The sequence below is a fragment of the Ranitomeya variabilis genome, chromosome 3 (assembly GCF_051348905.1).
Source record: "Ranitomeya variabilis isolate aRanVar5 chromosome 3, aRanVar5.hap1, whole genome shotgun sequence".
NCBI classification, from domain to species: Eukaryota; Metazoa; Chordata; class Amphibia; order Anura; family Dendrobatidae; genus Ranitomeya; species Ranitomeya variabilis.
Window position 1 is genome coordinate 275,306,989 of NC_135234.1, and position 14,465 is coordinate 275,321,453.

Here is a 14,465-nt window from a genome sequence, read left to right on the forward strand (position 1 = left end):
ATGTTCCCAGTGTTTAGACAGGGTAGACTCAAACTCCTCATGGGTAGGAAAGGAGCGAGAGGGACGCTTCACCCGCTTAAAGGAGACAGAGGAATCCTGGGGGGAAACCTCGTCTTGTTTTAGTTTGAGGGTTAGCGATATAGCCGAAATAAGACTATCTACGACAGCCTGCATGCTAGAAGCCTGGTCTGAATCGGAGTCAGAACCGGACTGGGAATCCACATCAGACCCAATGTCCTCCTCCGAAGAGGGGAATTGGGAGGAGGAGAGCAGCTTGAGCGCTGCGGAGGGACCTGGAGAACCAGACGAAGAGCCAGACAGTCCTCTTTCTAGAGCGGCTGGCTGATTTGTCTCCCTGTGGTTCAGGGTCAGGTGCGGCCGACTCGCCATGGAAGACGGTCGGAGCGCTGGTGGCTGAAGGCTGTGGAAGACGTTCAAGTGCCTGGACCAGGGACTGAGATACCTTAGTCAAATCAGAGACCGACTGCGAGATAGCAACGGCCCACTCAGGGGGAGGGAGAGCGCCCCCATCCCGAGATTCGGAAGCTTCCTGCGGGGCAGACATGGCAGGAGGACTGCAGGACTGGCAGAGAGGCGACGATTGGCCTACAGACTACTTTATCTTATAACGAGCACAGGCGTAGTGGAGTTATGGTAGGTTTGGTAAAGAAGGCTCCAGAAGAGTTGGACATAAGGATATTCTGCAGCACTATACTACAGAAAAGGCTAAAGGGCCTACAGTGGTATGGATAATACCAGGGAGGGGCCAATATAGCGTTGCAATCCTACCGCACCGCAGAGCAGAGTTGTCCGTGTCCCCCAACACACGATGTCTCCTGTGCACGGAGCTGCTAAAGCAGGAAGTGCCAGCAGAGAGAAAGGGGCGGTGCTGTACTGAGAGGAATAAGCCAAGGCTCCTGATAGGGCTGCACTGAAAGGGAAGGGTGTGCCCGGGATGTAAAAACCCCTCTGAGTGGAGAAGGAAAAGAGCGCCGAAAAAGGAGGGGGCGTGGCCTATCGGAGGAGCGTGGCCTACCGCAGCTGTGAAAGTGAAAGTAAAAACGGCAGTGACTGTGTGAAAGTACTGTACATTTAGACAGGGAAATACTGCTGCAGGGGAGCGGCTGCTGAAGTGCTGGTACCTACATGTTCCGGTTCCACAGGTAGAGGGAGAGAGGATCGACCAGGGACCCGATGAGAGAGGGGTCGCTGAAACAGAATCCTTCATCCAGAAGACGGCCTCGACCCCAAAACAAGGGGGAGGGTCACCACTGGTGACCACCGTCTTCCTCTCAGCCCTCTCCGAGGAGAGGGGTGAGGGGGACTGTTTGGCAAGGACCGCCACCATAAAGACCCTGGAGCACCTGAGAGGGTGACAGGGGATAATGTCCTGCCGGCGGTCAGAGCTGCGATGCAGATGACACCACACTGCTCGCTCAGCCGCCCTCCTGGGGAGGCAGGGTGAAAGATTACACCCTGAATCCCTGAATGCTGTATCTGAAAAAGAAAAGCCAAAATGTTAATAAAAACAACAAAACCTGTAAAGGAATCAAGATTAGCAGCAGATCTGAAGATCCAGGTCCGCCTCCTACAGACACTAAGCACAAACTGAGGTACTTGGTGCCTGTCGGTGGGTGTATACTGAGAGGGAGGAGCTACGCCTTTTCCTTTTTGTGCATAGTGTCAGCCTCCTAGCAGCAGCATACACCCATGGTTGTCCTGTGTCCCCCAATGAAGCGATAAAGAAACCGGTTTTTACGTACCGGTAATAGGATTTTACAGAGTCCACGACAGCACCCACAACGAGAGAGGGGATCCGCCCACCTTCCGGACAGGAACCTACAGGTTAAAAAGGGGCGGTCCCCCTCGCTCTCCAGTTTGTGTTCCAGAGTACAAGGGATACCGCCAATGAATCAGTACATGACAATATTATCTTAAACATTACTAAATACCACCACCCCTATAGAGTGATCTCTAAGGCACACCTTCCAACAGAGTGCAGGAATAAGTAACTAAATACGGGGAGGGAATGTACGGGTGCTGTCGTGGACTCTGTAAAATCCTATTACCGGTACGTAAAAACCGGTTTTCCTATCGCCACGACAGCACCCACAACGAGAGACTTTCAAAGACTATTAACTGGGAGGGACCACAGCACTAAGTACTGAACGGCCAAACTGTAAGCTGGAATTGGCAGATAAATCAAGGCGATAGTGTTTATAAAAGGTGGAAGGTGATGACCAAGTTGCCGCCTTACATATCTTTTCAATGGGGACATCTGCCTTCTCCGCCCAGGATGAAGCCATGGCCCGAGTGGAGTGCGCCCTGATGCCTTCTGGTGGTATTACTCCCCTGGCAGAGTAGGCAAGACATATCGCTCCTCTAATCCATCTGGTGATAGAGCTTTTCGTGACACCAGAACCCTTTTTCCGATTCTGGAAAGAAATAAACAGAGCCCTACTCTGTCTCCAGCTTTGTGTCCTATCCAGGTATTCTAATATTGCCCTCTTAACATCTAGGGAATTATATTTTTTCTCCTCTTCTGAAACTGGATTTCCATAGAAAGATGGTAAATAAATCTCCTGACTTCTATGAAATTTAGTTGCCACTTTTGGCAAGTATGCAGGATCAGGTTTTAAGACAATCTTATCCTGGAGAATTATTAGGTAGGGAGGATCTACAGATAACGCATGTATATCACTGACCCTCCTGGCAGACGTTAATGCTAAAAGTAGTGCTGTTTTTAAGGTTAAATTTTTTATCGAAATAGAGTCTAAAGGCTCAAAGGGAGGTTCGGTCAATGCCTCAAGCACCAAATTTAGATCCCAAGGGGGTATTCTTACAATATGGATTGGGTTAGAACGCTGACATGCCTTAATAAATCTAGCAACCCATCTATTACCAGCTATATCACTGTTATATAGAGCTCCCAAGGCTGAAACATGAACTCTTAGAGTGTTGACCGCTAAACCCAATTCCCAGCCTTTCTGGAGAAACTCCAAAATAGCTGAAATTGGAGCATTATCTCCTAATGGTTGCCGATGAAACATAAGAAATTTTTTCCAAATTTTTGTATAGATCTTTGTAGTAACCTCCTTCCTGCTTTTCAATAAGGTAGCTACTAAAGCAGTAGAGAACCCCCTCTCCTTCAGAAGCTCCCTCTCAAGTTCCAAGCCGTTAAGTGAAGAGTCTCCAAATTTGGATGACGAAATGGACCTTGAGAAAGGAGTTCCGGACCCACTGGCAACACCCAGGGATCGGTCACCGACATTGTCCTGAGGAGAGAAAACCAAGGCCTCCTGGGCCAGAAGGGAGCAATTAAAATCACTCTGGCTCTTTCCTCCCGGATCTTCCTGAGAACTATCGGAAGTAGACACATAGGGGGAAAAGCATACGCCAGCTGGAAGTCCCAACGGACACGAAGGGAATCCACTATGAATAGTTGGTCTGCTATCTGTAGGGATGCGAACCGCCTGACCTTCCTGTTCTCTCTGGTAGCAAATAGATCTATTGTTGGTAATCCCCACAGATTGACTATCTGATCGAATATGTGTCGGTCTAAGGCCCACTCTCCCTGACGAAGGGAATGGCGACTGAGGTAGTCCGCCTGTACATTGAACTCCCCTTTTATATGAACTGCCGACAGGGATTGTAGATGATTCTCGGCCAGACACAATATTTGTGCTGTAGTGATCATTAGGGATCGTGATCTTGTCCCTCCCTGATGATTGATGTAGGCCACCACAGTCATATTGTCTGTTTGTATTTGTACATGCGAGTTCCTCAGGGATGGTAGGAAGCAAAGAAGAGCTTGACCGACTGCAGCAAGCTCTCTTAGGTTTGAGGAATTCTGGGACTCCTGAGTCGACCAACGTCCCTGGGTTAGACTGTCTCCCATATGGGCTCCCCAACCGAATGGACTGGCATCTGTCGTAACTACGTTGTCCGCAGTGATGTTCCAGAGAACTCCTTTTGATAAATGTGCCAGATTGAGCCACCATCTCAGATCGTGAAGAGTGGCGGTTGATAGACAACCTTCTGCTCAGAGCACCGTGAAGATCTCTTTCTGCTTGAAGAACTTCGTATTGAAGCATTCGGGTATGAGCTTGAGCCCATCTCACTGCCGATATACATGCCGTCAAAGATCCTAGCAGAGACATTGCGTCTCTTAAACTTAAGTTTGGAGCTTTCCTTACGGCCGTGATCCTTTGAATGACCTTCAGCTTCTTGTCTTCTGGTAGGAAGGATGACTGATTTTCCGAGTCTAGAAGAACTCCTAGGAACACCTGACGTCTTGTGGGTTCCAGTTTTGACTTTTCCCAGTTGACTAACCATCCGAGTTCCTGTAGGGACGATATTACGGCATTTACCCTAGACGAACACTGAGCAATCGAATTCCCAACTATTAAAAAATCGTCTAGATAGGGCACCACAAGGGTTTCCTTTTCCCTGATATGGGCCATTACTTCCGAAACAACTTTTGTAAACATTCTAGGAGCCATGGACAGGCCAAAGGGCATTGCTAAAAATTGGAAATGTTTAATCTGATGGTTTACCCATACTGCCATCCTGAGAAATCGCTGGTGATTTCTGTGAACTGGAAGATGGTAGTACGCATCTTTTAGATCCAAAACCGACATGTAGCACCTAGGAAACAAAAGCTTAGTTGTTGATTTAATGGATTCCATCTTAAAAGCGCGGTACTGAAGATATTCATTCAATTTACGTAAATTTATGATAGTCCTAAAGGACCCATCAGGCTTAGAGATCAAGAACAGCGGAGAATAAAAGCCCGTCTTCTCCTGATGTTTTGGTACTTCTTCAATAACTCGCTTTGTAAGCAATTGTTGAATCTCTAATTCTAAGGCCTGTTGTTGGGCCGGAGTGTCCAGCGATGTTACAACAAAATGATTTGGGGGAGTTCTCAAAAATTCTAATTTTAAACCTGACTCGACTACCCCCATTATCCAGGCACTAGATGTTATCTTTTTCCATTCCGCTGAGAAGAATCTTAGTCTTCCTCCTACTGGTAGACCTATTCTATCTGTAATTACGTCTACGTCTCGAGAAAGATGAAGGGTTTTTATAGTATCCACCTTTCTTCTTTTGATCCGACGTCTCCCAGTCACGATTATATCCCTGCTGGTCTGACTGGAATTTTCTGAAGGGCATGCGTCTCCGGAAAGCATTCCTAATAGTGGGATTAAATATTTTAGGAAATCCCTTCTTTCTGTCTTCTGCCTTTGCAAGGATGTCATCCAGCACTGGGCCGAATAGGTACTCACCCCTACATGGAATGGAGCATAATTTGGCTTTTGCCTGAGCATCACCTTTCCAGGTCTTTAGCCAAAGCGCCCGTCGGGCTGCATTTGAGAGACCCGCCGATCTTGCAGCCAATTTCAGGGAGTCAATCGATGCATCTGCTAGATAAGCTGCTCCTTCTCTGACCTGAGACAGGGAGTTTAACAATTTATCCCTGGGTACTTTAGCCTTAAGCTGTTCTTCCATCTGAGTTACCCAGACCATAACCGATCTCGCCATACAGGTGCCTGCTATTGCAGGCTTAAAGGCTCCAGATGACGCTTCCCATACTTTCTTAAGAAGCATGTCAGCCTTCCTGTCTGAAGGATCCTTAAGGAGTCCCACATCTTCCAATGGTAGCGAGGCTGTTTTCGAGGTAGAGGCCACTGCCGCATCTACCTTTGGGATTTTCATCCACTGGGATAAGGTGTCATCCTCAAAGGGGTACCTTCTTTTTGCGGCCGAAGGTAAGAACCCTTTATCCAGCTTGTCCCACTCCCGTCTGACCAGATCTTTAACAGTATCTACCACTGGGAAAGTTTTTCGACTTCTCTGGCTCAGCCCTGCGAACATGATCTCCTGGGTTGTTTTCGGCTCTTTACTTTTTGCCATACCCATAGTTGTACGGACAGCCTTAATTAAAGTCTCCATATTTTCGGTGGAAAAGCAAGGCCTTCCTTCCTCATCTGAGGAGGATGGTGATGGGCTCTCTGAGCACTCGCCCTCTTGCAACGAAGGGCTGGAATCAGACACTATTTCCACACTATCTTTCTCATGCCGTCTAGATTTAAGGGATGATTTAATTTCTTCCCTAATTACTTCCCTCAAATCCGATACACGGAGGGGGGCCTCTTCCTCTAGCGTCTGGCATATACACGTCTGACATAACTTCTTTACATAGGTGTCAGGTAGTGGCTCCGTGCATAACGCACACTGCTTATGCTTTGTCTTTGAGACCTTTTTTCCCTATAACAAAACATAGTATAGAAGACAGTAGTATCAGCCAATGGTCTCAGATATTAACTCACCACTGCTGATGAACTTAGAGTACCGGTTTCTGAGGGGGTGAGGTGTGACGTGACGTGCCAGGGTCCTGCTGCCCGCGTGTCACTTCTCCACCACGAGATCTGCTGCTGCTCCTTTCTCCCGATTGTCAGTGTTCGGCGTCTCCTGTGGAAGACATGTTGCCGCACACCACTCACCAAGCGCTGTCTGCTTTTTAAAAGTCCCGCGCTCCTCCTCCCAGCCTCCTCCGGAAGTCCTCAAATCACTTCCGGGTTATAAGCGCCGACCTGCTCCTGCAGCGTCGCGCGCGTGTGGACGACCCGGGGCGGCGTGCCTTCCCCCAGGAACGCCACCTCGACCGCCCGGTCATGCCATCCTTGTCAGACGAGGGGAGAAGCTGGACACAGGACTTCCCCCGACGCTGCTTCCGGGCCCCCGACTCTGCCGTTCTCCCTGGACACCGCACAGAGGCTTGGCGGACCCGGGTAAGACGATCGAACCTGTAGGCTCCCGCCGTCCGGACAGGAACCCAAACTGGAGGGCGAGGGGGACCGCCCCTTTTTAACCTGTAGGTTCCTGTCCGGAAGGTGGGCGGATCCTCTCTCTCGTTGTGGGTGCTGTCGTGGCGATAGGAAAATATATATTTTATTCTTTATTTAGGAATTTTTTTTTTTTTTACTTTGTCCCAGGAGGGGACATCACAGATCGCTGATCTGACAGTTTGCACAGCACTCTGCTCTGCTCTGAGCAGGCGCTTGGTAAGCCACCTCCCTGCAGGACCCGGATGCAGCCCCGCGGCCATTTTGGATCCGGGGCCTGCAGGGAGAGGAGGTAAGAGACGCTCGGAGCAATGCGATCACATCGCGTTGCTCCGAGGGTCTCAGGGAAGCCCGCAGGGAGCCCCCTCCCTGCGCGATGCTTCCCTATACCGCCGGAACACTGTGATCATGTTTGATCGCAGTGTGCCGGGGGTTAATGTGCCGGGGGCGGTCCGTGACCGCTCCTGGCACATAGTGCCGGATGTCAGCTGCGATAGTCAGCTGACACCAGGCCGCGCTCCCCCCTGTGAGCGCGGCCGATCGCATATGACATACTATCCCGTCACTGGGAATTAAGTCCCAGGTCACCTTGACGTGATAGTACGTCATATGGGATTAAGGGAGGTGAGATGCACCCAAGTGTCACATCAGACCAGTAGAAACCATTCACATCAGCGTGGAATGTGTGCTAGACAACCTGCAAGGGTAACTGATAACCCTACCAGGCTTAAATGACAGGCCGCTGATCCTTCAGTGACATGCCTTCTATTTAAAATACTGTGCTTGTGCAGTTTATATTCTAGTCTTTAAAAAAAAATTAACTCCAGCAAAATGGTTTTGGTGGTGCTTGCTGATAAGATGCTACTGCGCCGGAGACATTTTGTTTTAGCAAAAAAAAAATTGGCTTCAGCAAAATGGCTCTGGTGCATGCGCAGAAGCACCTATTGGCAAGCGATAGATGCTACCGTGCACGTGCCTCCCGCTGCATTTTGCTGGAGTTAATTTTTTTTTTGTAATGACCACAATATAACCCGCACAAACGCAGTGTTTTAAATAGGAGGCAGGTCACTGAAGGATCAATGGCCTGTCACACGGTAATAAGATGGGACCAGAGCACCAAATAGAGCCTCCCCACAAGCCCATCCCAAGCACGAGAATCTCATTAACTGAAAAAGACTAAACAACCACAAGACAGATTTCTTCAACCAAGATATCATTTTAATCAGTATAGCTGACACTGTCTGTAGTTTACTTATCAAAATCCTGATGACAGGCCTCAAAGTGAACCTCTTTCACACAGCAGTATTTTGTCCAAAATATGGAGGAGTTGCAAATCTTATTAAAGTTCTCGGGTTTCTGTTTCAGTCCTGGTATGGCTTACTTACAAATGACTATGCAAAATATTGATGTAAATACGGTCATGTGAAAGGGCCCTAACAAAAAGGTTCAGTTTCTTCAGAGAAGCTTCAGTATTCACGTCCACTCACCATATGCCAAGATGGGTGTCATTACTCAGCAACCAGTCCAGGGCAGCCTCAAATCTGTCGGCAGCATATCCACTCACATTCTAGGGAGGAGACATAAGACCAGGGACAGCCTTGACGATCCAGTGATTACAGTAAGGCGACGCCAATCTGTATTGCTACTTACCATCACATGCTCTTTTGCTGTGTTGATCGGGATACACTTACTACTCAGACCAGATGGATTTCCACACTCAAAACGGCCTAACAGAAGAATGTAAGAAAACAAGTTCAGCTAAAATGACTGGAAGTTAGCTTCACAAGATTAAAGTCAGGACGCTAGCTTAGATTCTTATACCTAACTAGATGGTGGGCCGATTCTAACGCATCGGGTATTCTAGAATATGTATGTATGTATATAGCAGCCACATAGTATATAGCACAGGCCACGTAGTATAAAGGAGTACTACGTGGCCTGTGGTAAATACCATGTGGCTGCTATATACATACCGTACATATTGTAGAATTCCCGATGCGTTAATAAAGGCCACGCAGTAAATAACACAGCCCACGTAGTATATAACACAGCCTACACAGTATATAGCAGCCACGCAGTATATAACACAGCCCACGTAATAAATAGCACAGCCCACATAGTATCTAACAGTGGCCACGTAGTATATAGCACGCAGTATAGAACACAGCCACATAGAATATAACACTGCCCACATAGTATATAGCAGCCATGCAGTGTATAACGCAGCCCACGCAGTATAGAACACAGCCCACATAGTATCTAACACTGACCAGGTAGTATATAGCAGCCACGCGATATCTAACACAGCCCACGTAGTATTTCGCAGTGTGGGTACCATATCCGTGTTAAAAAAAAAAAAATTGTTATATACTCACCCGCCAGGATCCAGCGTAGATCCAGCGATGCGTGAGCGGCTGCCGCCATCTTTCATTCCCAGGATGCATTGCGAAATTACCCAGATCACTTAACGGTCTCACGAGACCGCTAAGTCTTCTGGGTAATTTCACAATGCATCTCTGGGAACGGAAGCTGGCGGCAGGCGCGAGCACAACGTTGGACTACGGAAGGTGAGAATAGCAGGTTTTTTGCATTTTTGTATTATTTTTAACATTTGGTCTTTTTACTATTGATGCTGCATAGGCAGCATCAATAGTAAAAACTTGGTCACACAGGGTAAATAGCGGCGGTAACGGAGTGAGTTACCCGCGGCATAACGCGGTCCGTTACCGCTGGCATTAACCCTGTGTGAGCGGTGACTGGAGGGGAGTATGCGGGCGCCGGGCACTGACTGCGGGGAGTATGGAGCGGGCGCCGGGCACTGACTGCAGGGGAGTAGGGAGGGACTAATCGGAATGTGGGCGTCGCTGATTGTCATGGCTGCCGCGACCAGGCAGCTGGCGAGACCAATCAGCCACTTGGATTTTCATGACAGACAGAGGCCGCGACCAATGAAAATCCGTGACAGACAGACGGAAGTGACCCTTAGACAATTATATAGTAGATTGAATATCCTGCCCACATAACTTGGAAGCATGAACAAGACCCAATTGCAACACAGAACAATCCAAAAATATACCAGCCCCAGTTAAAAGGTAAATCAGCCACAAAAAGGGAATTTATTGATATGTTAAAACACTACCCAACAGTCTTTTAAGACCTTCTACCCTGTACAATGACTGAAAAAACTGAAAAAATAAAAATAGCAAAACTGAAACATGGAAAAAATGCACTGGGCTACATTCCCACGATGAGCATATTTTTGTTGCCTTGAAAACACAGTCTTACAGACCCAGCAAAGTGGATGGGATTTATAGAAAACTCCTGCCCATTTTGCTTTATTTTACTAAGAGTAAAGTGACCTGCAGTGCGCATTTCAGATCCACAACATGTCTATTCAATTGTGGATACGCAGAGGCTTATGTGCAGATTTTCCCCATAGACTTGCATTAGGTGTAGAAAACAAAAAGAGCACGTAATCCGTACCTAGGTGTATCAAGATGTTATCAAAGCCAAATACCAGGATGTAGTAAAAACAAAGCAACTTTATTTCAAGCCTGACACACCAACAATAAACAAATAAAAGTAAAAAATGCGATAAACACACATGTAGAAAAAAAGCTAACGGGCAATAAAAAAACGCAAGAAACCCAATTTAAATAAGTGCAGAAATGGTGCAAAAATTCTGCAACCCCAAAACATCCAAACAAAAAATTGTCCAGAATAAAAAAAATATTCTTTTTTAAAAAAGGGAAGTTGCAGTTTTTGAGGCCCTTAACTTTTTTTGTTATTTTACCATAAATGGAGTTATGTGAGCGCTTGTTTTTTTCTTGAATCTTGAGCTGAATTTTTCATTGGTAACATTTTAGGGTATATATGAGATGTACAATGCTTTTTACGCAATTTTTTTTTTAACGCGCAGTAGCTGAAAAAAAATGTACATTTTTTCTATACTGTTTAATTTACAGTTAAAATGTAATATATTGGACTTTTTTTAGTATATAAATTTATAAAATATCAATACAGGACAAAAAAATCGGCCAATAGGAGGGATTGTCTTGTGGCCATTATACACACAGGATGGTTGGCCTTTTGAACCAAAATCTGAAGATCTGAAGAAGTTGTCCACTACTATAACTTTTTTTTTTTTTTTCATAAATCTTGTTATTATGTGCCACTGAAAACATCCACTGTTTATTTTATCAATATTACCTTTTATCATACTGTAGCAGCACATCTTCAGTGCTGGCTCCAGCTCTCATGGGGTTAATCGACAACTTCCTTTCTCCTGAGTTACTGTGCTCTAATACTACAAGTTCCATGATGCATTGCACTGGCCTGTAAGCCCGATCCTAGCACACCCACTCCAAAACACACCCCAACCCCTCCCTCCTCTACAAAAAGATTTGTGATGTCATTTCTGTCCAACCTCCTCTTTTACATCTGTCCAACCCACACTCCATTACACACAGATAAATGGACAGATAGATAGATAGATAGATAGATAGATAGATAGATAGAGATAGATAGATAGATAGATAACAAATAGATAGATGCAGAGATATGTCTACTGTATATATCTATGTCTATTTCCATATATATGTCCATATCCATGTTTCTAAACCCCTTCACCCCTGGAGCTTTTTTCGTTTATCGCTCCCCTTCTTTCCAGAGCCATATTTTTTCCGTCAGTATGGCCATGTGAGGGCTTATTTTTTGCAGGACAAGTTCTACGTTTGAACGACACCATTGGTTTTAGCATGTCGTGTAACAGAAAATGTGAACAAAATTCAAAGTGTGATGAAATTGCAAAAGAAGTGCAATCACACACTTGTTTTTTGCTTGGCTTTTTTGCTAGGTTCACTAAATGCTAAGGCTGTGTGCACACGTTTCGGATTTGATTGCAGATCCGCAGGGTTTTTTGCTGCACAGAATTTCATCAAATCCGCACTGTAGTGTACAACCAATGTAAGTCTATGGGAGCCGCAGACTTGTTGTGCACATGCTGCGGAAAAAGCCGCACCGAAACGCAGCTTTTTTTTCCCGCAGCATGTCACTTCTTTTGTGCCGAACTGCAGCGTTTCTGCACCCATAGACTTTCATTGAGTCGGGCACATCCGCAGCAAAACCGCAGATGTAAAAAAGATCTGCAGTTTTGCTGCGGATGTGGGTACGAGAAACGCTGCAGTTCGGGAGGAGGGAAGTGTGTGGGCGGAATGTGGGCGGTGACGGTGTGCGTGTATGTGTGTGCGGACGGGGTCTGCGGGCTGTTCGGATGTGTGCGGGTCTGTGCAGGGCTGTGCGGGTGTGTCAGGGTGAATTTTTGAAAAAAACGGATCCGTTGCAAATAGTGAAAAACTGATGCAACTGATCCGTTTTTTTTGAGAGAGAACGGAAAATGTGCATGATTTCAATGGAAAAATGCATGAAAAACCGGATTCGGAGGCCGGATTCATCATTTCACATCTCAGCTTCATACATTTTTTGCCGGATCAGTTGCTGGGCGTTTTTTCGCTGGACAGAAAAAAACGTTTTTCTGTACGTTTTCTCCGGATCCGTCAAAAAACAGATGAAACGTGAGGCCATCAGGCGTAATCCGGCGCTAATTCAACTCTGAGAAAAAAAACGGATCCGGTGGAAAAAAAATCACGGATCCGTTTTTTCAAAACTCGCCGGATTGTGCCTGACAGCAAAAATCTGATGTGTGAAAGTAGCCAGAAAGATATATCTATGTATCTACAGATATATCTATCTATAAATATATCTATAGATATAGCCATAGTTATCCATCTATAGATATATCCATAGTTATCCATGTATAGATATATAGGTTTATCTATGGATATATCTATAGATATATCCATATATACATAATAGCGAGGCCTATGTTTCTTACTGAACGTTTAATTTAAAAAAATTAAAAGAAAATGGCGTGGGCTCCTGCGCAATTTTCTGCGCCAAAGGGGGAAAGCCGACGGCCAGGGGCCAATATTTGTAGCCTGGGAAGGGGGTAATACCCATTGCCCCTCTCTAGGCTATGAATATCAGCCCGCTGTCTGCGTAGCCTTTACTGGCTATTAAAATAATGGGACCCCCCCCCCCAAAAAAAAAAAATGACGTGGGGTCCCCCTATATCTTATAGCCAGAAAGGCTACGCAGACAGCTGCGGGCTGATATTAATAGCCTAGAGAGGGGCTATGGATATAGGACCCCCCCCCACCGGCTACAAATACCAGCCCCCAGCCGCCCCAGAAATGGCGCATCTATGAGATGCGCCAATTCCGGGACTTAGCCCCTCTCTTCCCACTCCCGAGTAGCGGTGGGATATGGAGTAATAAGGGGTTAATGTCACCTTGCTATTGTAAGGTGACATTAAGTCGGGTTAATAATGGAGAGGCGTCAATAAGACGCCTACCCATTATTAATCCTAGAGTAGTGAAAGGGTTAAAAAAAAAGAGACAGCCAGAAAAAAGTATTTTAATATTCTCAATTTAACCATACTTACCATACTCGATCGCCTGCAAAAAATTAAAAATAATAAACCGTATACTTCCTGTCCGACGCAGACCAATTAATAACGAGTGTCCCACGACGATCTCCCCTATAGAACAGTGACATCGGGTGATGTCACTGCTCTATAGGACCCTTAGTGACACACTGACAGGAGACAATGGCTCCTGCAGTGTATCACTGAGGTTACCCGAGTTCATTGGTCTCACTTTATGGCATTGTTGCGTGGGAACTTTCTCACACAGCAGTGCCACAAGTGAGAATAGGGACTATTTTTTACAGTGGCGGAGGGATACAGTGCGGGAGGATACTTTCCGTCATTGTATTCCTGGAGCCTCTGGAGAGCGGTCGCATCAGCTGACCCTGCTGCTCTCCACGGGAGATCATCGTGGGACACTCGTTTTAATTGGAATTTCTGCGGATCAGGGAGCATAGTGTTTATTATTTTAATATTTTTTACAGGTGACACTGGCTTCGGGAATCAAACTGACAAGTGATGATGAGTATGTACTGTATGTTGCATGTATGTTGCATGTATGTTGCATGTATGTTGCATGTATGTTGCATGTATGTTGCATGTATGTTGCATGTATGTTGCATGTATGTTGCATGTATGTTGCATGTATGTTGCATGTATGTTGCATGTATGTTGCATGTATGTTGCATGTATGTTGCATGTATGTTGCATGTATGTTGCATGTATGTTGCATGTATGTTGCATGTATGTTGCATGTATGTTGCATGTATGTTGCATGTATGTTGCATGTATGTTGCATGTATGTTGCATGTATGTTGCATGTATGTTGCATGTATGTTGCATGTATGTTGCATGTATGTTGCATGTATGTTGCATGTATGTTGCATGTATGGAGTATGTTGCATGTATGTTGCATGTATGTTGTATGTATGTTGTATGTATGTTGCATGTTGTATGTTGCACGTTGTATGTATGTTGCATATATGTAGTATGTTGTATGTATGTGTTTTTTTATACATTCAACACATTAGCCGGATGATGGAACTACTACTGTCCCATCATTGGCTAATGTGTCACTGTCATTGTAGCAGGCATAGCCCGGTGGGACTTGTAGTCACACAGAGACACACACACCA

General features: G+C 45.9%; 1 protein-coding gene across 4 annotated transcripts in view; it reads right to left on the minus strand.

Moving 5' to 3' along the window:
• LEMD2 (LEM domain nuclear envelope protein 2) overlaps positions 1–14,465 on the minus strand; it is a 75,252-nt gene that overhangs the window by 13,069 nt on the left and 47,718 nt on the right. For all 4 annotated transcript variants that reach the window (XR_013223813.1, XM_077295495.1, XM_077295494.1 and 1 more), the window contains 2 exons: positions 8,496–8,572; positions 8,333–8,412 (listed from right to left, as the gene is read on the minus strand). Coding sequence is in view for 3 of the 4 variants with exons in the window: in XM_077295495.1 (XP_077151610.1) it covers positions 8,333–8,412; positions 8,496–8,572 (157 nt within the window). In the remaining variant the exon portion in view is untranslated. The remainder of the gene's footprint in view (positions 1–8,332; positions 8,413–8,495; positions 8,573–14,465) is intronic.